At 34.6% G+C, this 28,000-nt stretch overlaps 2 protein-coding genes across 6 annotated transcripts; one reads left to right on the forward strand and one right to left on the reverse strand.

The window, feature by feature from the left end:
* Positions 1–21: 21 nt before the first annotated feature.
* On the reverse strand, positions 22–16,335 carry LOC106152713 (MFS-type transporter SLC18B1). 4 transcript variants are annotated; one of them, XM_013526420.2, is made up of 14 exons: positions 16,248–16,335; positions 14,002–14,680; positions 13,336–13,487; positions 12,746–12,841; positions 11,913–11,986; positions 7,565–7,712; positions 6,175–6,334; positions 5,804–5,937; positions 5,231–5,341; positions 4,855–4,961; positions 4,377–4,472; positions 3,737–3,811; positions 3,361–3,454; positions 22–2,718 (listed from the first exon to the last, which is right to left on the reverse strand). In XM_013526420.2, the coding sequence occupies exons 2-14, from the start codon at positions 14,657–14,659 to the stop codon at positions 2,554–2,556; spliced, it is 2,070 nt and encodes a 689-aa protein (XP_013381874.2). In that variant the 5' UTR covers positions 14,660–14,680; positions 16,248–16,335; the 3' UTR covers positions 22–2,553. The 4 variants fall into 4 exon arrangements, with proteins under 4 accessions (XP_013381874.2, XP_086875204.1, XP_086875202.1 ...); XM_087019078.1 differs by lacking the exon at positions 16,248–16,335 and adding an exon at positions 15,689–15,848; XM_087019076.1 differs by lacking the exon at positions 16,248–16,335 and adding an exon at positions 15,666–15,807.
* Positions 15,863–28,000, forward strand: LOC106152712 (MFS-type transporter SLC18B1). 2 transcript variants are annotated; one of them, XM_087019075.1, is made up of 14 exons: positions 15,863–16,173; positions 18,180–19,332; positions 19,860–19,955; positions 20,542–20,615; positions 21,031–21,187; positions 21,500–21,568; positions 22,291–22,381; positions 22,949–23,085; positions 23,361–23,459; positions 23,796–23,896; positions 24,306–24,401; positions 24,832–24,906; positions 25,655–25,748; positions 25,951–28,000. In XM_087019075.1, exons 2-14 carry the CDS (start codon positions 18,409–18,411, stop codon positions 26,158–26,160), a joined length of 2,223 nt encoding a protein of 740 aa, XP_086875201.1. In that variant the 5' UTR covers positions 15,863–16,173; positions 18,180–18,408; the 3' UTR covers positions 26,161–28,000. The 2 variants fall into 2 exon arrangements, with proteins under 2 accessions (XP_086875201.1, XP_013381873.2); XM_013526419.2 differs by having other exon boundaries at positions 18,198–19,332.

Genomic DNA, 28,000 nt, shown 5'->3' on the forward strand with positions numbered 1-28,000 from the left:
GAAAACTAGTGAAACAAAACATCTGCTTAATTTTTATTTCTGGATATAAGCACCTACATAACATATAGCATGTAAAGCATGTAAACTTTCGCTTTGATCTATTTGGTTATCCATTCTCATAACTGCTGTCATCCCTTCAAACATATTTTGATTTAAAATGCTTCAAACATTTTGATTCAAAATGCTCATTGTTTAAGGCATTATCCTTCTTATATTATGAATATGATAAACTAAAGAGCAACACATTTTAATAATCTTACTTCTTGCAAAACTGATTTTTTAAATTTAACATTATTTGTACTTTAAAGTTGAACAAAGAAATTCACTTACATTAATTTTGTGTCTCATTTTAGTCAGTAAACTTGGAATTTGTTGGTTCAAGTTGAACTTTCATTCAAAAATCCATTTCAAATGAAATTAAAAATACAACCTGTGTGTTGACAAAAATTCAAACTTGCAACTACTATATGGTGATGACTCAATATTTTAAATGGGGAACACTGGAATAAGTATATTAAAACAAGGTTCAGCCCGAGCTACATAGGGCACCATATGCTAATGATAGCTTTCTTTCACCTCTGACACTTGGAATGACCAAAGGAAAATAAAATCTAGTAGTAAACTCAAAAAATGTGACAAAAGCTAGACAACCCGGTATATATCAGAAATAATACAATATTACAAAAATGATGCAATCATAAATATAATTTCTAAAAGTTTTTAAAAAGTCCATCCCAATTACATTTTTTACCTTGTATGCTTTTAATTCAGAGATTCAACATAAATGTTGTCGATCAAAATATAGTATCACAACCTTTTGCCTCTGACTTAAAATTACAATAATTTTTTATATTAATATAATATATAATTAAAACACTGAGTATGTATACATGCTGGATAAAAAAGAAATTAGATCTATGTTTGTAAATCTGCAATAATCAATCATAATAAATGGCACTAGGTTACAACAACAGTCACATTCATGTTAATGGTATAACATCAATTTCTCTTTTGAGAGATGCACAAAAAAATAAGATTCCGTCGTCATTAAATTTACTATGGAATACAGAGATAAAATGTTTGTGCAAGTATATTTTGACAAACAGACGCTTCCCTCCGTCTTTATCACATTAAGCATCTTATTAGCAAAATAACAAACAATCTTATTGGACATGAGCATATTTGCAATTTCAATGTGCAATATGCAATTTTTTTAAAAACTAACATCTACCCTGCTTTGACTCAATGATTGGATATACATATATTTAGTGTATATTCATTAAAATATGAATAGCAATTCTTCTAATCATTCTGCATACAACTATAATCATTATGTCAATAACAATAGCAAGATAATTAACAATGACAGCTGAGGGGCGGATCCAGAGATATTTTCTGACAGTCTTCCAAATTATCTTTGTTGATCCATCTACCATTTTTGACCGTCTTCCGACAGAAAAAATTAGATACCCGTCAATGTTAACTTGAAAATCTGACCAACTTCCAGAAAACCCAGAAGACAGCCTAAATCTGCCCCTGAATGATATCAAAATCTAAAAGCACCATCAGTAATAATATATAATACTACACAGAACATAGTAGGCAAAACTGATTTCAATTAACAAACAATGAAATATACTGGTAAGACAAATGTAATCTAATAATTGCATAAAATGTAACAAAATAATTGTGAACTGGAATTCTGAACACAATGAAAATAAAATCTAATTCATGGGGCAGATGACTCAGTCTGACTATGTCAGATAACATATTAACAATAATTCAATCTGTCCAAAACTTAAAAGTAATAAAAATAAAAGGAAAGCATACAAGGCAATATTGTAATAAATGCTAATCACTCTAGCATGATATTAATACAAATTGGGAATAAGCAGAATTGTGACACAGACTTCTGATATATGGCACGATTTTTCAACAAAAATGTATAATTTAAAAGAAATGGAAACGCAAAAATATAGCTTTGAAGTCAGAAACAATATTGCATTGTCTCTTTTCATAAGCTATCCAAACAATCCCTTTGTTTTCTTCCACTTTTTATGCCACAAATTCCTTCTGATAGTGAAATTATATATTATGAAATTCAATGCAATAATTAAGGCAAATATGACAAACTGACGAAAATTTATAAATCAGAGAATGCATGAACTCATCTTGAAAAATACAATTTCTTGAATTTGTGTAGGAGGTTCAAATGATAAAAGAAAAGCTTCAAAACTGAAAATTATAGGGATTAATAAGTTTTTAACCTAAGACAAGATTTAGGTTGAGGTGGATTTTTTTTACAATAAGGATTAAATCATCCCAAAAGTTTGTTGGAAATGTTTGTCTAACCAGAGGTAGAACAAGACTGTCAGCCTTGCTTAGATACACAAAGCTAAGATCATACATACCTTTATAAAAGTTGAATATGAGTATGGACTAGTCTTTTCTATAAAAACAGAAATCCCATGTATATAATGGAGGTCTGACTGCAAAAATAAAATTGAGGAACTATCCTTGGTTTTAAAATCAAATAATTATATTATCAATTTACTACACATGAAGGCTGCCTTCCGCATTAACGGCACCAGGGTTGTATTTGACAACAGGTTCGGGGGGCAGCAGGCTCTGTCTCTCCTCTTCTGTGCCTACCTGGTCCTTCTTTCTTCCTCCCATCACGCAATAAAAGATTATGATGTACACCAAGTACAGCAGTGCCTGAAAATTAATTAGAACAATTTTCATTGATAAGTTTACTTTAAAACTGCTGCTTATTTTATCAAATATTTTCCTTTAATTTTCTTTTTGACATGAGGCCATATGCAAACACAGTGACTTTCCACATTTTAGGATATTAAAAGTTTTTACCTATCATTAGCAATACATTTCTTTTTATTTATTCTAATTTTCTTTTTAGCAACTAAAGCAAAGGGGTATTTAATATGTCATTTGAATTTACAGATTAATAAAATAATGTAACAACTACATAAATTTTTATCTGTTAAAATAACAAGGACTTATTCAAAAGAGAGCTGTACATGTATGGCTGTGCATGGTATTGTATGTACACATGGTGTGTGTGTGTGTGTGTGTGTGTGTGTGTGTGTGTGTGTGTGTGTGTGTGTGTGTGTGTGCACACGCTCGTGAAGACACAATGTGAAAGTACTTGTAGCTTTAATACAACAAAGAAACAGCCTAAAATAGGCTTGACAACATATTCTGCTGGTCACATATGCAATGTGTGTTTGTATGTGCATGGGAAAACATCCATTCTGGTGTGAACATGTAAGGGTGTGTGTGTGTGTGTGTGTGTGTGTGTGTGTGTGTGTGTGTGTGTGTGTGTGCATGCCCATTTCTTACCACAGTGAAGCTGCAGCCCCCCACTATAGCTGCTGCCATTTCAAACGGCAGGCGCTCTGTTAGCAAACCTCCAATTGTGGGTCCCAAAAATGCCCTAGCAATTAAAAAATCAACCTTTCGTCATTTTTTAAAATCAATATTTAAATACACTTTGCAGAATTAAAAAATAATTTCAAGGAGCAGATAAGTACTGCTGAAATACTGCATCAAACCCTAACATCTCCAACATTCTGTTTCTTATAAAGAAATAAAACACACACAAAACCATTATATAATTTTAGAATACTAGCTAAATAATAACAATAATAATAATAATAATAATAATAATAATAATGGAACACCCTTGAAAATTCAACAAGAGGAGTTTGCCACTCACCCCAATGAAAATGCAGAGCTAGTTATTCCAGAGATCATCCCTTGTGTCTCAAATGTCTCAGGAAAACCAAGATAACTGGAAACAAAAGCATACTGTACATTAATAATGTATCAACCTGAACCCTTTAATTGATCAGACTAGTACTATAGATCGCTTTTAAGTGCACTGTCATTTTACATGTAATGGCATAAATATCATGAAGCAAAAAGAAAGTTATATTGTTTCTGAAATTGTCGAATGGTATGAACTTAATGTGGCATGTCATACTATATTATAATATTTTAACTACATACAATAACAGCTAAAAGTGTTTTTCTTAATCTTTGTAATATAGAGTCCTTTCTAATAATTAAAGACATTCTATGAAGAAATCAACTTATTTATAAACTCCCCTCCCTAGCAAAAAAAAAAAGAAAAACTTATCTATTATACAGCAGCTGTTTTTAAGCTTATCTTTAAATCACTTGGTATAAAGAAGTGTTGGGTAAAAGTGCATGATACAGTTCAATATGATTCACTTAAGTGACTTATGGCACTGTGACTTTTTTCAAACGGGAAAATTGAAAGACAGAATTGGGTCAATGTGACCTCATTTCCCATATAACTGGGCAGACTTCATTTCCACCAGTCATGATATTACCTGGCTTCTTCAAACAGGTCAGTGAAGACTGGGATGAGGGCTCCGCCTACACCCAGCCCCATCACTGTGAGCCCTACTATGGCGATCCACAGTGGTCTGAAACATAAACATTGCAGGATATTATACATGGAGGCAGTACTTGGGAAATGATGAGGCAAAAAATCTCCTCTCTCTCTCTCTCTCTCTCTCTCTCTCTGTATGTGTGTGTGTGTGTGTGTGAAGTTAAAGAACTTCATTATTATTTATATGTTCTGCTCATGCCTTTCAGTTTCACTAAAACAAATGTACAGATATTCAAGATTTTCATCAATAAATCTGGTATAAAGGACAAAATACAACATGTGTACATTATTATCTATCTCCTAGCTTATCTTTTTTATTCTAAATTTCTTCCTTTTCAAGGTGTTGTGACAAAGTGGGATCCATGTAGCCAAAAGCAGCAACCGCTTAAAGAACTTAACTGTCAAAAACAACTCACGCTTTTTGATTTGGAAAGAGGTTTTGAATTGGTTGCCAAGGCCCCATCAATATAAACCCAGTGCCACCAACAATCATCCCTAGTATCATCATTGTCTTAGTACGTTTCTGAAAAATAAACTGATTTTAAAAAATCAAAACCAAAAAAAATTATCCTTACAAATGAAATATCCCAGCCCTCACAAATATCTTCAAAATAAGTGAGTCAAAAATTGGACACTTGGAGTGTTAAAGTAGATCACTATCTTCTCAATAGGTTTGGAAAGGTATCACTTGGTAATTGAAGGAAAAATGTTGAAATTTCCAGAAAATTCACAATTTTGCTGTACAAAAGTCACACACTATTTGCTCATCTTAACCTGCTTCAAAACACTCACCGTTTTATCAGCCAAGTATCCCCACAGCGGGGCTGTAAATGCATACATGCCTGGGGCAATCAGAAACATGATGCCTATAAGCCAGTACTTGTCCTTCAGTGAAGGATCCAGCTAGAAATGGAGGAATACAAGCATGTCTATTTTTACATGTATTTAACACATTTTCATCTGTGTGCTATTGCGTGCACATGCATGTGCATGCCTGCATACATGTGTGTACAGGTGCATGTGTGGGGGGAGTGTGCATGCATTCAAATAGTATCTAGTGCTCATTAATTATCTCATTAATTTTCTCATATGCTCATAAATTAATGATGAGCTTAGTAAGTTGGATTTGCAGTAAAAAATGTCACATTTATTATCCCTTTTCTACTCTCTATAAGAAAAAAAGACATTTGATTTTTTTGGACACCCAGAAAAAAATGTAGACTATTTTTTTATTGGTATGTTCAAGTGTACATTGTACTGGGTATGTTCATCTAGTATTTATCATTTAATAATAATAATGTACATGTATTAATCAATATTAATGAATATCTAATATCAAAAGTAATGTTAGAAAATCTATTATACCTTTTCAAGGTGCTGTGACAAGGTAGGATCCATGTAGCCTAAGCCAAATGCAGCAACCGTTATTAAGATCAAGGACAGAATTATAGAGGGTGCTTTGAACAATTGTAGCATATTTTTCCTCTCCGTTGGTGCATCTATGAGAGATAAACAACATTAAAAGTAAATTACAAATTACATGCATTCAATAATATCACATCATATTATACAGAACTCGTAAGTTCTGCACGGGTTTTATAAGAAATGCATTTCAATTTAACAATTCAAAGATTTATATACTTCCTACAGTCAACATGTGGATACATAAACTTCAAATTTTTTTATCAAAATTCTAATTTTAATTTATTATTAAGTTTTCAACACAGCACACTTACCATCCTGAGGTGGAAGAAGGGCAGCAGACATAAGTCCAATCAAGATCACCAACGAACCCATCACAAAAAATGGCAGCCTAAATCCACCAAGTGAATAGAGGGCGCCACCCAAGGCTGGTCCCGCCATCATTCCAATGCCGCTGAAGGTTTCCAAAGTGCCCTATGGAAAAACAATTACAGGTAAATGTTGAACAATAAAACAAAAAAATTAAGATATCAAATAGAAAACAAATGACTATTGATTGGTTGGTTGATTGGTTGATTAATTGATTGATTAATTGGTAATTGGCTAGCTGGTATTAGCTGATTGAATGAGTGACTGACAAATTAATAATAGACAGACAAACAGACAGAGAGATTAATAAGCAAATATATGGATAAACTTACTGCTTCATATTTAGAATTTGCGGAGCAACTGAATTATAATTATACTTTTATATTGAAATCCAGAAGCTTTTTTTGCTATATAATGATACAATGCTCACTGTTTCACTTGAATTACTACACAGTTTATTAATTCATTTTGTTTTGATGCAGCACACTTGCAGCAAGCAATACTTTTCATAATGAGTTTGAAAAAGAAACCAAACAGAGGCTGACCTAGATTGAAGACTCTAAGAGGGGCTCTCAAGAAATCTCAAAAAGGTACTGTCATTTGTAATTATTTTAGTGTAGAATATCAAAAGATATAAATATAAAATGATCACAAATAACACTGTAGGTGAATACATACAAAAAATATGAAAAACTGCACATAGATCACACAAGGGACTTTTTGATTCCTTTGTTCAGAAAATCCAAAATGGCCACCGTCAAGAGAGACCAAAAGATCTGAGAAGACTGCACACATACAGAGTCCAAGAGTAATACAATCAACTCTTATATGTGTACCAGAATATGTTTGCATGGCAATGAAGTTCAAATTCAAACTCCCAAGACTGAAACTTAGAGCCAGACCACATAACTAAGTTCATAAATAGCTTGTGTCCCATTTACTGACCACAGCTGACCCCAGAACAACTTCAGCTTCCTAAATTTAGAAAAATTCAGGGATTGTGGCAACCTGCCACCCACAGAGGAGATTGTCAAAACTAATCTGATTAACATCTGAACCCACACCCATTGAATTTGTCCTGTGGCTAAATATAACCATAACATGCTGTATTGTAGCTGAGGTTGCATATCAACTTTTACAATATTGTACTACACTATGTGTGGTTATCATTGATAGTGTAACAGATACATGACTTGTGTGTTTGTAGTGCACAGTAAAAATATGCAGAGAGAGAGAGAGAGAGAGAGAGAGAGAGAGAGAGAGAGAGAGAGATTTCACATCAAAAAGGATAAATAAAAAGTTATTAAAAAAAACCACTTCTGAATCAGCACTCACCATTAACATGGATACTTCATTAGGGAATGTATGGGCAATAATGGCCCAGCTGGCCACTATATACAGGGAGCATCCCAGAGCTTCCACGATTCTAACCGCAAAGCACATGCCCACATACACAGAGCCAGGGGGACTACCATCTAAAAAACTTAAAAAAAATACAGATATATATATAAATAAACTAGAGGATCAGAGAGGCGATACCGCCTCCAAATATTGTACCACCAGCTGGAGCAAACGCATTCGTATAGACCCCCACATACACAAAATAAGGGACACAGCCACCAGTTTTGTGCATGACAAGCTGTAAAAATGCAATCAACAAGAATTTTTTAACTATTGCAAAAAATATATATGGTACAATCAAATTTAAGTTCTTCGTAAGGTAGGTCAAGGGTCAATTTCAAGGTCACAGTAAATTGCCAGTATATGACTTCCTATTCAAGTTCAAGAGTAACTATGGACCTATCTCTGTCAAGTTTGAAGTTAAAAGAGAAAGAAATTAGCAGAGTTCAGTTCATGATAAAAAGTAGGTCAAAGGTCAATTTCAAGGTCACACTTAGATTGCCAGTATAGGACTTCCTATTCAACTTCAATAGTAACTATGGACCTATCTCAGCCAGTTTTGGAGATAAAAGGGAAGCAAAATTTGCAAAATTCAGTTCATGGTGAAAAGTAGGTCAAAGGTCAATTTCAAGGTCACATTTAGATTGCCAGTATATGACTTTCTATTCAAGTTCAATAGTAACTATAGACCTATCTCTGCCAGTTTTGGAGATAAAAGGGAAGCAAAATTTGCAAAGTTCAGTTTATGGTGAAAAGTAGGACAAAGGTCAATTTTAATGTCACATTTATAATGCCAGTATATGACTTCCTATTCAAGTTCAATAGTAACTACGGACCTATCTCAGCCAGTTTTGGAGATAAAAAGAAAGCAAAATTTGCAAAATTCAGTTCATGGTGTAAAGTAGGTCAAAGGTCAATTTGAAGGTCACATTTAGATTGCCAGTATATGACTTCCTTTTCAAGTTCAATAGTAACTATAGACCTATCTCAGCCAGTTTTGGAGATAAAAGGGAAGCAAAATTTGCAAAATTCAGTTCATGGTGTAAAGTAGGTCAAAGGTCAATTTAAAGGTCACATTTAGATTGTCAGTATATGACTTCCTTTTCAAGTTCAATAGTAACTATGGACCTATCTCTGCCAGTTTTGGAGATAAAAGGGCAGAAAAGTTTGCAAAGTTCAGTTCATGGTGAAAAGTAGGTCAAAGGTCAATTTCAAGGTCACATTTAGATTGCCAGTATATGACTTCCTATTCAACTTCAATAGTAACTATAGACCTATCTCAGCCAGTTTTGGAGATAAAAGGGAAGCAAAATTTGCAAAATTCAGTTCATGGTGTGAAGTAGGTCAAAGGTCAATTTTAAGGTCACATTTAGATTGCCAGTATATGACTTCCTTTTCAAGTTCAATAGTAACTATGGACCTATCTCTGTCAGTTTTGGAGATAAAAGGGCAGAAAAGTTTTGCAAAGTTCAGTTCATGGTGAAAAGTAGGTCAAAGGTCAATTTCAAGGTCACATTTAGATTGCCAGTATATGACTTCCTATTCAAGTTCAATAGTAACTATGGACCTATCTCTGCCAGTTTTGGAGATAAAAGGGAAGCAAAATTTGCAAAGTTCAGTTTATGGTGAAAAGTAGGTCAAAGGTCAATTTTAAGGTCACATTTAGATTGCCAGTATATGACTTCCTATTCAAGTTCAATAGTAACTACGGACCTATCTCAGCCAGTTTTGGAGATAAAAGGAAAGCAAAATTTGCAAAATTCAGTTCATGGTGAAAAGTAGGTCAAAGGTCAATTTTAAGGTCACATTTAGATTGCCAGTATATGACTTCCTATTCAAGTTCAATAGTAACTATGGACCTATCTCTGCCAGTTTTGGAGATAAAAGGGAAGCAAATTTTGCAAAGTTCAGTTTATGGTGAAAAGTAGGTCAAAGGTCAATTTTAAGGTCACATTTAGATTGCCAGTATATGACTTTCTATTCAATTCAATAGTAACTACGGACCTATCTCAGCCAGTTTTGGAGATAAAAGGAAAGCAAAATTTGCAAAATTCAGTGCATGGTGAAAAGTAGGTCAAAGGTCAATTTTAATGTCACATATAGATTGCCAGTATATGACTTCCTATTCAAGTTCAATAGTAACTACGGACCTATCTCTGCCAGTTTTGGAGATAAAAGGAAAGCAAAATTTGCAAAATTCAGTTCATGGTGTAAAGTAGGTCAAAGGTCAATTTTAAGGTCACATTTAGATTGCCAGTATATGACTTCCTATTCAAGTTCAATAGTAACTATGGACCTATCTCTGCCAGTTTTGGAGATAAAAGGGAAGAAAAATTTGCAAAGTTCAGTTCATGGTGAAAAGTAGGTCAAAGGTCAATTTCAAGGTCATAGTAAGATTGCCAGTATAGGACTTCCTATTCAACTTCAATAGTAACTATGGACCTATCTCTGCCAGTTTTGGAGATATAAGGGACTAGATGTTATAATTTTGGAGTTACCATAATGTGCCTTAAATTTCGTACAGAAAAAATTAATTAAAATAAAGAAAATGTCATTTTGGTCAAAATTCTTGAAATAGGAGGTGCTCTGAAGTTTCAGAAGTTCAAATTTGATGAAATAATGTCATTTTTGAACACAAGTTGTCTGCTTTGCCAAGCCTTATGTTTTATTTTTCCAGAGTTCAAAATTTATTATCCATTACCGTACTGCACATTTTGCTTTTACCACCAATATGTACTTTTTGATACAGCGTAACTCGAAAACCGTATGGAATACAAAAAAACGGAGACCACCATCAGTGTTGGGCTTTACATGCTCTACAAAATGCAAAAAAGAATGGGTCTCTAGCATTAACGGTTCCCAAATTAGAGACAGTTTTCAGTTTCGGTATCTTATGGCCGCTACTCCCGTGAAAATGCACCGATTGACCCCAAATTCATGGAGATGAAAGATGACCTGAAGGGTAACACTTTCCAATAATATTATTGGTTAAGTCTGTGTGGTGTCTGAATAACAGGGCAAAAAAAATTTTTTTCGTAAAAAATTTCATTTTTTTGAAAATTTTGGCCCATTTGACCTTGAAGTAGAGGTCAAAGGTCAAATCCAAGGGTATATTTGAAATCTACACATATGACTTTTGGAAAGCCGTCTATAGAAATTTTTCCCATAACTCCTTCCGTAGGGTAGATAATTAGCATTTAATTTTGCCATTTTTAGACAAGGGTGCATTGCAATGAGTGCCACACCCAGACCCCAATACCGACAAAGCCCAAATTTTACGTGGAACGAGTTGAGATTATAGGTGACCTAAAGACAGTTTTCAGTTTCGGTATCTTATGGCCGCTACTCCCGTGAAAATGCACCGATTGACCCCAAATTCATGGAGATGAAAGATGACCTGAAGGGTAACACTTTCCAATAATATTATTGGTTAAGTCTGTGTGGTGTCTGAATAACAGGGCAAAAAAAATTTTTTTCGTAAAAAATTTCATTTTTTTGAAAATTTTGGCCCATTTGACCTTGAAGTAGAGGTCAAAGGTCAAATCCAAGGGTATATTTGAAATCTACACATATGACTTTTGGAAAGCCGTCTATAGAAATTTTTCCCATAACTCCTTCCGTAGGGTAGATAATTAGCATTTAATTTTGCCATTTTTAGACAAGGGTGCATTGCAATGAGTGCCACACCCAGACCCCAATACCGACAAAGCCCAAATTTTACGTGGAACGAGTTGAGATTATAGGTGACCTAAATCCATGAGATGGGTACGGGAGCCCTTACCGTCTAGGAGGAGAAGCGGTAACGGTAGCCGTCCGGCGGAGCCGGCGGAACGATCCGGACAGGACCGAAACCATGTGTACCGCCAGCGCTAACGCTGGTGGTACAATAAACATCACCCTTAGCTTCACAGAAAACTTGAAAAAAAATGTATAACTATAATACCTGAATACAAACACTATAGCATACCTTGAAACAGCAAGGGTATGCTATAAGTTGAAGTTTGTTTCAAGTAATCTCTGAAGCTCAGGGTGATAAATATATAACTAAGAAAAAACAGAACATCCATATGTTCAGAGTTGAAGCTGAACCTTAAAAAAAATATCCCAAAATTGCAAGCACTAATTAAAGGCTTTACAGTTGGAGTCTTTTGGGCTATCTATTTGTTAATTAAAAATTTTACTTGCTTCCAAAGCAAAATGTTTTGACAGCTGAAGAAAGGAATAAACTGAGGAAACAGGATTTGTGAAAATCTTCTAAAACAAAGCTGTTATTTTCACCCACCCAAATAAAATAGCACAGCACCCGGCCACCATGATCCCTGCACAGTACATAAAACGTGAACCTATCCGCGTCAACTGAAAATAAAGTGTGCGTTACTATCAGAGTGACAGTTTTTCTGTACCAACAGCAAGTACTTAGCACAGGAAGAACACTGGAAGACCCAGAGGACGGTCTCAATCTGCCCCCGTAGCATCCTAACTTCTTGTAAATAAAAATAGCTTGATTGTACAATGCACTTGAAGTTTTAACGAGTATAGCCTAGCAAGATAAAGGCTTTGTTCACATGGAATGTCTATTTTCTAAAAATCTATTTTCTATTCGCGCTATCTTATGATCACGGTCTGTGCCCTGAATATCCTGCCGCGTAATTACTGGCAGCGCGAGCCAGTTACTTATATAACTTATAGTAACTGGGTCGCGCTGCCAGTAATTACGCCGCGGGATATTCAGGGCACAGGCCGTGATCATAAGACATACCGCGAATAGAAAATAGAATTTAGAAAATAGACATTGCATGTGAATGAAGCCAAAATCTAAAATAAATTAGCATAGATATTAGATTTTATCTTTGTTGTGTTCAAATTCTCATGTCAATTTTTTATCAATCTAAGAAATAGGAAACATTTGACCAATCAGACAGCAGTCATGTTTAACTAACTTTGTATTTTCAAATTCCATTGATTATGTAAGAATTTTTTCCAATGTAAATATGCACCACTCTTAGCTGTTGTAAAATTGCAGTAAATCAATTCACTACAGACATCAGCTACTATTTATTAGAATGAAAAAATGTATTAAATTTTACCCCACTATAGATTTAATGTTATACTCACTAGAGCACCAAAGATAGGTGATGATATAAATATGACCAACTCAAAACACCCAAATATCAACCCTGTGGTGGTCTTGGTGGAGCCTTTCTTTGCTGCCTGAAGAAATAAAAAAATAACCAGATTAAAACAGAAATAAAAGTTCCAAGTCCAACCTGTAAGCAAACCTATGTTTATTATATAAATTCAAAATTAATACTGCTTTCCTTCTGTACACTTCTGATTCTTGACTGAATACATGAGTTTATTTATTTATTTATTTATTTTTATGTATTAATGAATAGCAAAATAATTTGGCTTCTCAACATTAAATGGTATTTTTCATCGGTGGTCATCATCTTGTGAAGTATGTCAGTAGCAAGACATTTAGAAGAAAATTATTTAACACAGAATTCAACTGTAGGGAAGGGTTGAGCAATGACTTGTGAGTATGAGAAATTTGTTTTTTTCACAATAGAAAATAAGATCTATGATCCTGTCAAAATCTAGTGTCTTCAAGATTTACAGTGACAGTCCTTGTCAAAATGGCTGTAAATGACTTCCAGGTGACAGTAATAGTCAGATTAATTTACATAATTACATAATTTATTCACCTCATCAGGGAAGAACGGGGCTAGCAAAGAGAAGCAGCAAGTAGCGCCAAGGTTTGCCAGGGCAAATGTGAGCACCGTAAGCTTCTGTCTCGTTGTCCACTTCGTTGGAGGTTCTTCGGTTTTCTCTCCACTCCCCTCACTGCCCTCAGAATCTGGAATGTTATCAGGTATGATATCACTTGTGATTAAGGTACAATAACAGAACATTGTACATGGAATTTCATCAGGAAAATGTTGTTAAAAGTGTATTTTAAATAAAATTTCACTAAAGAAACTAAAAGGTATATCCAGTGATGTTTTTTTTTTTTTTTTTTTTTTTTTGTAATGGATTTTTTTTGTAATGGAAAAAGTTGTAAAAACTAAAAATCCTGAAAACGAAACTTGCAATTTCTCATCACATTCAACCATTTGAAAAGAAAAATCAAAATGAAGAAAGAAAATCATGAAATCAGGCATAATCCTGAAAATAAACTTTCAACCATGGTATTAGGATATTCAAAACCTGAATTTAAAACTATTTAATATTCCAAAATATATTTGAAATGCCCCGTCCCCCACACCTTCAATAACCAGTAGCATAATAAATCAATCAATCAATCGATCAATTCCATATCAGCCATTTAATAGGTTACACATCAAAAAATCCCACATTCATCAATGACATACATGTACTAGCACCCTGTATTTCTGATGGTTCTTTGAATACTACTCCACCACTGGACTGTATATTATCTGTCACCAGACCCCCAGGGTACGCATCCTCATACACTTTGTCTGTATTGTCCTTTACAACACCGTCATCCTCGGGGTGCAAGTTTTCATAGGGAGCATCGGTTGATGGACTCAGGTTCATGTCCATATAGGGAGCATTTGTTTGTGGGTTAGGGATCTCTATCCTGGGTGTGACCTTGTTGTGACCAGTTGTGACAGTGATTCTGCTGCTGTTAGGAGCAGCAACTTTGTGAATGTTATTTTGTGGGGCAGTGTTATCACTAGGGTTGTAAATGCTCTTGTTGATACTGCTGTTGTTGGAACTCACAGTCATAGTTTCATATACATTGTCATCCTTGGTCGTTGTTGTAATTGCCGACGGACTTTCAACATCAGACATTATGCCAGCGTTACCAGTTGTATATGTGCTTGAACCCGTGTCTCTTGATCTTTCTGTGGTAATACTATTGATATCCTTGGTGTCACCTACACCACAATCACTATTAAAAGAGTCACCTGCATCTTGTGGAATAAAACCACTGGAAAATATCGATTTTGTTGTTGACTCTACATCACTACAGTCATCTGAATGTATAACTTCTTTGTCAGACATAGCCGTTCTTTTCTCTAATTTCTGAAATGAGAAAGGTGGTTTTTTAATTGGAACGCTCCAATAATTGAAATCAATTATTTTGCAGAAAGAACATTGAAAGGGCAAATGATAATAGTCCGAAAGTTTCATTAATTAGTCTGGATGTTCACTATACTCAACCTTAATTCAGACCAGCAATTAAACCCTTTCCTTAACAAACTGATGAAAGTCTTATGATTTTTGGGACCAATGAACCTTCGGACTATCCTGGCAGATGCACCCCAATTTAACAGTCCACTTTACAGAGTATAAAAATGGACTAATTAACATCATTTTAAAGTCGAGTTCTCATTATTTGGCTCCTAATTGAAACCACCTATAAAATACATAGCGGATCACAGTAAGTCGAAATTATCCTAAAAAATAAATAAAAATAATGATTTCAAATTATACATTCAAGCAGATATAAATATTTAGTAATTACTCTAAGTACTGGTAGTGGTAGACTTTCATGTAAGTGACATTCAGCCAATCATCGTAAGTATAATCATGAGTCGAGGCAACCTTACACGAGCCAACCTCTACAAGGCTTAGCACATACCTTGATTATGGGAATAAGCAACGATTACCATACGCTAAAAATTTACAGCTAAGCAGCAGAGTACAGAGATCAAATACTGTAACTATGCATTTAATGTAATCCAAACCACAAATGTTCACAGTTGTGCTCTTGGATAATTACAACACATTATTACTTACACTTAAAGAATACCTTCTCTCACTGCATGGTTGTATGAAAAGAGGGGAAAACGTATGCCGACAGCAAAATTTAAATATTCTTTTTAGTTATTGCACAAGTTTAGGCAATGGCCATTAAGGTAATGGGGTCGCTGCTGAACCCATAACACATCAGATTGCACCATTCCGTACTCCCACTGGAAGCCTCGTTATCAGTGAGAAGATACTACTTGGCGCCTTTAAGATCTCAAAATAAATATTTATATCGATGCAGAAAACCGTCATTTACCTTTAGATGCCATCTTACACTACCTAAAATTGCTTGTCTGACATTCTTCGAATTATCCCTAGGCCATATAAAACGCACTGATATCAAGCAACCACATTAAAACTGCCTGAATTACCAGATAACGAAGGTTTCTCGTGGTTGTCGAAGACGTTGTCACATGACTGTCACATGGGCAGTAAGTTTCAAGATGGCAGATAAGTGGTCAGAACGGCCTGGATACGACAACCCCGTGATTTGTTGTCACCTGGGTTTATCAGGGCCGTGAACACCCCCTGCTGCACGTGCTGCGTTTTCGAGTCTATGTTTAGATTGAAGCAGGCGTCTCGATGACAAAGGTTATTATTACAATAACAAGGGGAGCGCACGCTCTTGTCTACACGAGAATATATATATTTTCTGACTTTGTTGCGTTTCAGTCGAAAACAGCCTGTGAATTAGATGAGATAATTGCAGTAACGGAAGAAACAAGAAGCGTAGACGAGCAGTAATAGCACTAGTAGAGATAAGAGTAAGTATGCTGTTATTGAGCGGTATTACGCTGATTAAGTACGGAAGTGCTCATAAGTTGCACGGTTTACTTACTGTAACTCTGCATTGCCTGGATCTGTTGACAAGTGAACATACTGGTACCGCAGTAATGAAGCCACTCTGAATTAATAATCATTTTGACCACGTACTTGTGCTTGGGTACTTAAAGAGTAAACCTGTCACATTTTTAAACAGATGTGATAAATCGGCGATTGGGAATGTGTTTTGTTGAATACATGTAATATAGGTGGCTATATAGATAACTGGTGTGTACATGTATGTTACTGAAGGTTATGAGGAATACATCAGTTGTATTTTTGTTACAATGTGATAAATCCATAATCATACATGTTGCATGCATGTACAGTACAACTGACATGATGACAAGAGGGCTATTATACGGTAGTTACAGGCCAAGACACTTGCCTCCATTTCACAAGTCTCTCCACAAAAAAATCATGAGTTGGTTATTTATTGGTCATGTCTAATTTGAAAGGCTTTTTTATGTGACTTTCTTAGACTGGGTTCCCATACCTAGATGGTCTAACAGGATTGATCTGTCTCGGAGGGGTTTCTCGCTAAACTGCTTTCAGCTTCAGTGGCTTAGATGTCTGGCACACCTACTGAAGCTGCTAAACAATACTTTAATACCTACCAGCTTCAGTAGAAGTGGCAGGAATCTAAGCAGCTTAAGTTGATTACAACTTAACAAGAATCCCCTCGGAGATAAATTGATCCACAGTTATAGTAGTACGATAGGGTCTGGGAATGGTCCGTTATGTAGTAGTCAAGGTATTGTAATTGTCAGTCTCTCAAAACATGCTTGCACCTGTATCATTAAGATATAATTCTCAATATGAAAAGGCCTTCATAAGGGTATAAATTATTGCTGAATATGTTACATGTACAAATGATAATATGTTGTAATACCAGCACATTTGCACACAGCACAACTGATGTTTTGGTTATGATAGCTAAGAGTGCATTCCCATAGATTGAGATCGATCCATCTGGATCGACCTAACTCCCTGGGGGTTCATGCTAAATTGCTGTCATCCTAGCATGCACAGTAGTTTATTTCCCCCTTATAGCTTTTAGTAGGCAGGACAGACATTCAAGCTGGCTAATCTGACAGTAATCTAGTGAGACTCCCTACAGGGATTGATCGATTTAAAATCTGTGGGAATGGGTCTTAGACCATGACTTGTTGATCAATGTAGCGTTTAGATAAAAGTTAGTATATGGTGAGCCTCTGAATTTAAATTAAATTTTAAACATTTCACCTTAATTACTAATTTATATAAAACTGTTGTTTAAAAAAATGCTTTTCAGTAGCTCGCAAAAAAAAGCACCTCTTAATTTTCAATTTTAATAATAACTAACAGAGCATTGCTTTTTTTTTTTTGAAAATTATTAATTTATTTCTTAGCACATATTGGGTTATTATAGTACAGTATGTTATAATGTTACCTTTGGAATCTCCTTTGTTTGCTAGTATTTGATAAAGTATGAAAAATCATATGTATCTGTGGTTTTTACTCAAAATTGAAGAACATCAATAATAAGTTTCTCCAAAATTTCATTTTGTTCAAAATATGAAAATGCTAATTCAAAGATTTGAAAAGTTAGTTGGCTCTGTGTGGATGAAATATGAAAATTTAATGTATTAGAACATTTAGATATTCTAAAAAGTGAGACATGTACTGCATATGAATATTTTAAGTAATACTAATAATAAATTAACTTCATTATTTAATTAATATTGATGATAGGTAAAGTGGCTATCAAGGTCATAAATTGATGCCCTCTACTTATAACTTCATGTTGTGATATTGAAATTGACACTGATTAACACTGGTTATATACAACACAGATACCAAATAGTGCCAAGTTTATTAATGAAAGAACAGACCTTTTCCAGTCAAAAAATTATGTAATAACACATTAAACTTTGTATCCTAAGGACCTTTCATATCTTAATTACAGGTGGCCTTGTTTTTGCAGGTCATAAGAACAGTTAACACAAGAAGAAGGAAGCCATTATACATGTATGAGAACTCCTAATCCCTGGCTGCAAAAGAGAACTATTATCACCATCAACACATTAACACCTGTGATGAACACAATACTCACTTCAATTTGTGATATTTAAGGAGATATTTTATAGCTATTTTACATATATTGTGATATTATTAAAAAGAACTCCACATCGCCTATGGATGATTTTGACTTTTCCTCTGCTTTTGGAAACGATGCTGGCTGCGATGAGAGACAAAGAGGATATGGCAGGCACCATTCGCTATCAACGACCGAGGAGGGATTCCTCACACCTCATGGAAGCAATGAGGATTTACGTGAAGTGGGATCAAGTAAAGATTCTGCGGCGCAACTTGGAAAATACTCAGGCAAAGTTGAAACCAAAAAGGATTTGTTGTCTCCATTTAGGACCCTCAATGTACCAAGTTTATCCAATGATAATGACAGGTCTCAGGGCATAACCAGGCCAATAAACAGGTCTCCTGGGGTTAATATTTTATTTGGTAACAGTAAGGGAGACTATGACAGAAAGCAACCTAAAAAAGAGGCTGCAAGTTTATCTGATGATGCTCAGTTTTGTACCCCTCGGGATGACTATATGAAAGACCCTAGAGTTCATCAAATGGGCCACTCTGCTTCCAATGATATTTATGCCTTCTCTACGCCAAACAGCAGCCTCCCAAGTTCAAGAACAGACACCCCTCTTTCAATACAATTTGGGACACCACAAAGCTTTCACAGTTTAAACCCAAACAACCCTAGCAGAGACAGTCCTGTTTATTTTACAAAAAGCTCAGACACAATACCTACTTCTACCATAACCAAAGTGAATGTGAATGGACACAATGATGACGTATATGTGAGAGTCCCAATCCCTTCTCCTCTCCCTTCTCTCGCTGCTCCAGTACAAAACAGTGTAGGTGGTTCCAGTTCTGCTGGGGGAGAAGAGGAGGGGGAAGGGGAGGTGGAGGTTAACACAGAAGAGGCATTCTCTTTCATGAGAATGACCAGAGTTCAAAAGATTATATTTGTCATCATGTCTCTCAGTAATTTCGCTTCATATCTGTGTTTGTCAGTGCCAGGACCTTTTTTTCCAGAAGAGGTAAGTGAAAATGACGCAATCCTAGGCCCTCTTCACATGGTGCATTACACTTAGACTGCATTCCCATAGATTTAGATCGATCCATCTAGATCAACCTAACTCTCTGGGGGTTCACGCTAAACTGCTGTCAGCCGAGCATGCACGGTACTTAATTTCCCCCTTACAGCTTTTAGTAGGCGGGACAGACGCTTAAGCCGGCTAAGCTGACAGTAATCTAGTGAGACTCCCCACAGGGATAGATCGATCTAAAATCTGTGGGAATGGGGTCTTAGACAGGTTCCCATACCTAGATCAGTGGTTACTTTGATTGCTCTTTATTCTGTAAAAATACATGTGCAACTTCACCAGAAGTGTTATCTGCCATTATAAATTTTTTCATAAGAATATTTTGTTTGTAAAATTGGAAAGTTCTGTTATATGCAACAAATACAGCATATCTATTTTAAAGCCCAGGAATGGATAATATAAATAACCAGTAAATAATTTTAAAGCTTACATAGAAGTCTATATCAATTTTGTCGTTCCAGGCCAAGAAGAAAGGACTTAATAACACACAATCTGGATGGGTTTTTGCTGTGTTCTCCCTGACACAGTTTTTAGTCTCACCTGTGTGTGGAAAGCTTGTGAGTTATATTTATGTGATGACTATGTATGTTATATGAGGATTTGTTTGTGTGTGCATGAGTGTAATTTTAGGTCAATTGACTTACAGTAATGGGTAGACTTTGCTATCTGTTATTGCAAATTGTCCCTATTTTTACTTAGGTAATCGTTATGATCAAATTAAAAACAATAACAATGCTAAATATGAAAAGTCTAAAAGAAGTAAATTATTTGGGTGCTAATGAAAGTTATAATTGATCAGGAATGTTAATTCACTAAGAAAGCCTGGAACAATTATGCTGCACTGCTTGTCTTGTGAAACAAGAAAACAAATGAAAAGCTGCTTATAGAGAAAACATGTTTGGTCTCTTATAAAAAGCATTGTAATCATCATTACACCTGAGACAATGAAATCATACTTTTTAATCTATAAGAGCGCATTCAGAACAGCCGACTAACAGTTCCACAGATCAAATATGGCGATCCATTTAAAAGCTTGCCGTTCCAGATTACAACAAGCAGTCAAGTGGGTCGGCCTAATTTTAACCTGCGGATCTGTTAGTCCACAGTTCTGAATGCGCTCTCTGAAGTTATCATTAATTTCAGCTGCCAGTTGTGGGCTCCAGGTTTATGTTTTTAAGTGGCACCTTTCTGGGCGGAGGCTGTGTTATAATATTTGGGTAAGAAGAATTGAAGAAATTCAAACTTACAATTACAATTACACAAAAATGACTAAGATTGAATTTCTTAAACTCGTTAAATATAGATTATGAAGTTACAAGATAATCCCTTATCTTTTCTTAGAACTCTATTTTACTGATAAATGCCAAAGATTTCCTTCTTAAAATTTATATAATCATATATATATATATATATATATATATATATATATATATATATATATATATATATATATATAGTATACGAAAAAAGGATACATGTTTTATTGAATATTTTTTATATTATATATAATACATTTAATTAATTGAATAAACATTATTATTATTAGTATTGTTGTTGTTGTCATGTTATTAAAATGACTATTATTATTATCAACAGAAATCGAGTATTGATACAGGTTTCTTTTTTTATAAGTATGTTAGATAAGATCAATTTCAACGATGGGGGGATGATGTTTTTGGCATTTTGCCTGGTGACCCGGATCTTCATGTCCATTGGTTGCACAGCTGCCACCACCGCTGCCTTCGCAATCTGTATAAACTCATTTCCAAACGCCGTTGCAACAGTTTTGGTGAGTCAAAATTTGTTATGCTTTACAAGTGTGATTGTTGAATTTCTTTTAAGTATTTGCATTTATTTATTTCAACAGCTTTGGACAGAAGTTGTTTGTGGTGATTTTTGAGTGTTGGATGTTGTTATTTATTTTATTTGATTATTTATTTTTATTTATTTATTTATTTATTTTTTTTTTTTAAGTATAATACAGGACTTCTTAAAATTTTTACACAAACTGAAGTAGACCAAGTTTTTAATTCTCAATTCAAAACTTATTATCAGGCTTAATTTCTTTTATGAAACTGGTCCCATTTGCTGTGTGTTGCAGGGAGTGTTGGAGACTTTCACAGGTCTGGGAATGATGCTGGGCCCGGCCATTGGAGGCGTCTTGTATGAAGTAAGTATTGTGTATTATCACGTTTACTCTGAGTTGCAACACAATGCCACAAGCAGGATGCTTGCAAGATTTTGGACCATGATTGCAAGTCTTTCGTGAGTGAATTTTGCACTGTCCCATATGCTGGCAAATCCCCTGAAGAGTGCTGGAGACTCAGAAAAAGATGGCTGGGGCAGCTGTCTAGATCACCTGCAAGGCCAGGACAATACTTAGGGAGCATTCCCATAACCCTGACACACTAGCTGGATCTATCTAACTCCTCGGGGATTCTCGCTAAGTTGCATCCAGTGTAAACTGCTTAAATGTCTGGCATGCCCCCTCCTAACTTAAAGTCTGAAAAACTATATGGTTCATGATCTTGTTCATATTTCTTTGCGTGCCAGAAAATTTAGCTGATTACATTGACTGCACCTTAGCGAGAATCCTCACTATTAGTAAGATAGATCAATCCTGCTAGTATGATAAAGTTATGGGAACACAGTAATAGTGACCAATGATGTAGGAAGACCCAAAATCACCATCAGTATCATCAGTATAATATTTGGCTGGTGGTTATGAACTTTCATTTTGTTTGGTAACATTTCTTCATTTATATCATTAAAGTGATTATAAACTTGCACTTTTTTTGTAACATTGTATTCATTTTTATTATTTCCAGCTAATGATAAGTTTTTTAAAATTGTTTTTCGTAACATTGTATGTATTAATTTCCCACATTTTAGGCTGGTGGATACATGTTGCCATTCCTGGTGCTAGGTATAGTCATGGTCATCACAGTGCCCATTACATTTGTGCTTCTACCCAAACATGAAGGTAAGAAAATAGCCCATTATAAAATATATATATATATATATATATATATATATATATATATATATATATATATATATATATATATATATATATATATTAAATGATATATGTACTGGCTACACAAAAATCTAAAACAGATTATGAAGTCACAAGATAATCCCTTATCTTTTCTTAAGATTTCTACCAGTTGACATAAGGAGTTTACACAATGAAAATCATGCTAGATTATGAACAATGGCAAGACCACTGTGGGAGATCTGACTACCAAACTCTCTTGTTTGTTGAGAGTGGCTTTCCTATGACATGATTTATGTTGTCACTTTTCATCGTTTCACCCAACAATTTCACTTGCCACTGTCACAACAATCCAATTAATTATTTTTTTATTGATGAACATTATTTATTACTCAACAAACTGAACAGTGTACATTGTTTGATGGGTGACATTTATAAAATGCATAATGTGCAGCAAGATAGTAACTTAAAATATCAAAAATATCTCATTCACCCAATTTTCTTCTCACTCTAAAGCCGTACAGTATATATTTCTCACTGTCTTGGTTACAGATAAGGACCAGTCTTCCAATGGCTCCATGTGGCAGCTACTGAAGAGCCCCTCTGGACTGGTCATCTGTCTGACCATCATGATGTCTGCTATAGTCTGGGCAGCACTGGACCCCACCCTGCAGCCGCATCTTGAAGATGTAATGAAGCCAAGTTTATATCAGGAGTAACTTTGAATTAACCTGGAAAAGACTGATTAACATCAGTATATTTAAAGATTAACACCCAAGGCATTTGCATTAGATAAGACAGTGTGTTAGTAATGACATTGTGTTAGTTATGACAGCGTGTAAGCTATGATATTGTTTTAGGTATGACGGTGTGTTAGGTTTGAAAATGTATTGGGTGTGAAAGTGTGTTAGCTATGACCATCACTTATCAAACTTTCATTATGTTATTATATTTTACTTTTCAGTTTGACCTGAGTGCAGACATTATTGGGTTGGTTTTCCTGTTGAGCTCAGCATTTTATGCCATAACGTCACCAATCTGGGGGAAAATTGCAGATAAGATGGTATGTGAAACTCCAAAGGCTGAGAAAGTCCAAAGGTTGAGAGAGAGAGAGAGAGAGAGAGAGAGAGAGATGCATGTGAGGACTTAATACACAAGGAATTTAGAGTAAATTGTCTCCATTTTCTTGTAAGACTATTAAGAACAACTCTGTAAAATCTGTCTTACTAGTACGTATATATTCTCTCTCTGTATGTGTGTCTCTGTGTGTACATGTCAGTGTGGTTTTTTTTACATGTTAATAAATAGATTAATTTTATACCATGTCATAATGGGTAAAAGAACATATAAATATATAAATGTACTTTGGTCTTTTTATTAAGACTTCTTTATTTTTCAGTACGACAGTAAGCCCCTGGTCATAGTAGGACTCCTCATCACGGGGCTATGTTGCTTACTCCTGGGACCTTCTCCTATATTAGGCTTTCCCAAAGACTATCAGTTAGTACTGTTCTACAAGGTTCAAGAGTAAAATTGTTGAAAAAGTCCCAAAGTCATATTTTTATGTCTGCATGTCATTCTAAGATACTTACTTTACCAAATACAGACTTTAAAAATGATAAAAGTCTTCAAATGATAGTACCTCGTAACCTGATGTTGATATTTTCATTAAAAACAAATTATTTGGATTTTTCCAGTGATCATTACTGGGAGAAAACTGCTCATTTTAAGAAAATTTTATTTATAAGGGGAAAATCACATATAGGAAATTTTAACTAACATATTAATTGCACAGTTAGTAAGACTAACAGATTTAGCTTATGTTTCACCTTTGACCTTAGGGTTAATTGTCAGTTCATACAATGGGACTGTTTGTCAGCATGTTTGACTTTTGATTTTGTCATTTCAGTGAGTTGTGGCTGGACCTAGTGTCAGTGTCAGTAATGGGGTTGTCAGTCAGCATGTCAGTTGTACCGACCTTTGACCTCATGATGTGGGTGGCAGAGTAAGTGCAGGATTGACCAATAAGAAACCTCCACCATCTCACATGATTAAAAAATGATAAGTTTCTGGTATTCCAGGGTATGCACAGTCCTAGGACACATATCACAGTGTCGTAATTGGTAAAATGTGGGGATTGAAGTTTGCACTTGGTCTCATATAGATTGATAAAGCATCACTTGCAAATTTATATATACAAATTATATACGCTGAAAAGCATATAGCTTAGCATATAGATTTTGAAACAGTAATTTAGAATGCCATCAGCAGTATGCGTCATGCACTCAGGTGCTATAAATAGGATATTTACAATCTAGTTATGAGACAGGGTGTGGAGTGGGCTAAAACAATTTATCAATGTATGTCCTCCCTTCCTTCATTTATTTATTTATTTATTTATTTATCAAAGAGTTTTTTATTCTTATTCCCCTCAGGGACGCAGGGCTAGATGAGAGTATAGGGACGTATGGTCTAGTAGCAGGGCTTTGGACAGCAGCATATGCTTTAGGGTAGGTGGAGTATAGTTATTTCAGCAATATTCTACAGAAGCTTAAAGTGATAATAACTCTTCGTTTCGGCCAAAAAATGAATTTTCCTGGAGTAAACAACAATTTTCCCATACTTACCAATGGTTAATGAATCCATTTTTACATTCAAAGTTAGTCCCTGGTTTTTTTCTAAAAAGTTTGGTTTTTTGTTAAAATCTCCTAAGAGATTTTAACAGAGTATAGCCATCAATGGAGGTCACGTGGTCTAAAGACAAGCTCAGATATCAGAATAATAGCTATAACAGCCGTTTTTGTGGGAAAACAGTATATATTATATTTTTATGAGTCACTCACAATGTTTTTATTGTGAAATACAGATTTCATACGAAGAGTTATTATCCCTTTAAGCATAATATTTGAAAACAAGCTTCACTATTTGACTACTGATAAATGATTTGAAAAAGAAAGATGGTACTTGTAATTAAACCCCTGATACTGTTGCACCAAATCATTGTCATGTCAGCCACACTGTCACATCTTACACATTATCATATCCACCACACTGTCACATCTAACACACTGTCACACATAACACACTGTCTTGTCTTAAACACTGTCACACCTAACACATTGTTCTGTATGAAACACTGTCACACCTAACACATTGTTCTGTATGAAACACTGTTACACCTAACACACTATGTCATTTCCTACACATTTTCTCACCCAGTGCACTATTACAGTTAATTTGTCCATTTGTATATTTCAGAGAATTTATAGGCCCAGTAGCTGGTGGATACTTTCTAGATACGGTTGAGTTCACGGGGGAGATGAACTTTATTGCTTTGGGCTGTGCAGTGGTTGTAAGTTATAATAATTATTATTTTTATATTTAATATGTAACTTAGAGGTGAAGTTAAATGAAATTGCATTTACTAGATTGTAAATTACAAATTTTTTATCATACTCAGTGCTTTTTATATTTTTAAAACCACTATTCAGAATGTATTAATTTATTTGCTTGTGCATTTTATAATCTCGCTGTTTAATGGGTTGATCTTTCAGTCTGTTTTAACCTTCCTTCTTTGGCTCTATGAAAAGTTATGCAAGAAAGGAGAGGAAGACGAAGAGGAAGAGGAAGAGAATGCTGGGAAAAATGAGGAAGACACAAGCCCTCTTTTGACCTCTTATGATATTCTTACAGCCTCAACCAATACACGACCCATGTTAAATGTCAGTCATTTGCCATCTACTGGCTATTTCCATGAACCCTAGTCAGCCTTAACTGCAGGAAAATGGTCCATTTGAGTCCAACAAATTGGCATATGGAGCCTGCATGAGGTTGTATTTTTCCCAAAATATATTGCTGGTGAAACTAAAAGTAGCAATAAATTGTTTGTCCCAGGATTTTGAAAATCTTCTAGTTGGACAAGAGGCTGATGCTGCCAATCCTTTGTTTTGTTCTTCTCATCTTGAGGTTATGGAGGATTTAAAACTTCCCGTAACAGAAAAAAGGAGAGATTTGATTGGGAGATGCTGTTCAGGAAGGCCTGTAAGGAAAATGGTAACTGAAGAAATTGACTTGTGATGTGCTGAAAGCTACTAGTCCTGTCATTTCAAATAAAGGTTATTACATTAATTTTGTGGATCAAAAGAAAGTGCTGATGGCCAAAGAGATATTTATGATTAAAATGTAAGCAACTGTGTGATAATTAGCTCTATTCCCATTGTATACCTCTTATTTATCTTTTCAGGCATAAGATTGAATGTTGCCAAGTAAAAAGTAAATTTCAAAAATATGATATGTTATATATTCCAAAAGTAAAGAACATGACAGAGTTTTGCCAAAGTAAAGTTACATATCTGTATTATTTTATCGTAAAATAAGGGGATTTTTTTTAATTTGAAAGTTTAATTTAAAGGTTTTATGGATATTATTTTTAATCACACTAGATTATTTCATTTCAAGTAATTTAACTTGCTATGTAATTTGAACAAAACCCATTACTTAATTTATTGAGTTATTCACAATTGATGGTTATTGCTCATTAAGAAAAGATCTGTCATATATATCAATGGATTGATATTATAAAATTTTCTATTTCATTTTGTAGATACTGGTAATTTCAGAACTGATAACATATTTTCAAAGGCAATGTTATCAATTTTTAATAAGTTCAAGGAATGTTTATGTTGTTCTAGAATTTGATGCTGTAAAAAAATTATGAGTCAGTGTTGGTTGTTAGAGTTCTCTTAGTTGATGTGATATAGCACAAGAATCTTGTCATAATAGGAACAAATTTGCAGTCCCAAAGTACCTAAGATTTGCAGTCGATTATAATCATAAATTGTATTTGTGTTCCTTAAAGATATCATGCAGTATTTATATATCCTGATGAGTGAGGGTCATTTAATATTTTCTCATGAATTAAACAAAACAAGATTATAGATGATAAAAGATTACAGACCACCATTGTTCTTAATTCCCTGCAGTAGAAATTAACCCTGGTAAAAATAAGGCATAATAACAAACAGATTTAATTCTTGATTTTAAAACCTAACTATAAATACAACAATTTTTTTATATCTCCAATCATCATTTTATTTAGGATGAAAGGGAGTAATGCTGCAGGAATGTATCACTGTGAGCAACTGCATAATTTTGTCAGAGGGGGATGTTAGGAGGATGGTGACAGAGATTTTAGATAGGGTGTAATGAAACTGAGGGTACGTGAAACAGAAAGTCTGCCCTCCATTTAGTTATAATGGTTAAGGTTAGCCTGACCTAAGTGGGTCAAAATGTAGGGCAAGTGAATGTGACATGGACTTTCTATCACACCAGACTTTCTGTCATATTACAAGGGCACCAAAGTATCAATGTCAGCCTGTCAGGTATTTTTATTTGAGGAATTTTATCATTTTTAAGGTCTGGTTTTGGAAAAATAAGTAGTTTTGCAGATTATACAATCATTAATCCCAACTTTTTTCTCATATTTAAAATTTTACTTTCATCATTTTTAAAGGAAACATGCCATATATGTGGTATTCAAGAACAAAAAGTGTATTACCTCTTGAAATATAGATAGAAGGAAAATAAATTAATTTTAATTTCTTA

The sequence above is a fragment of the Lingula anatina genome, chromosome 8 (genome assembly GCF_051362555.1).
Source record: "Lingula anatina isolate TDL-2025a chromosome 8, LinAna3.0, whole genome shotgun sequence".
Classification (NCBI taxonomy): Eukaryota; Metazoa; Brachiopoda; class Lingulata; order Lingulida; family Lingulidae; genus Lingula; species Lingula anatina.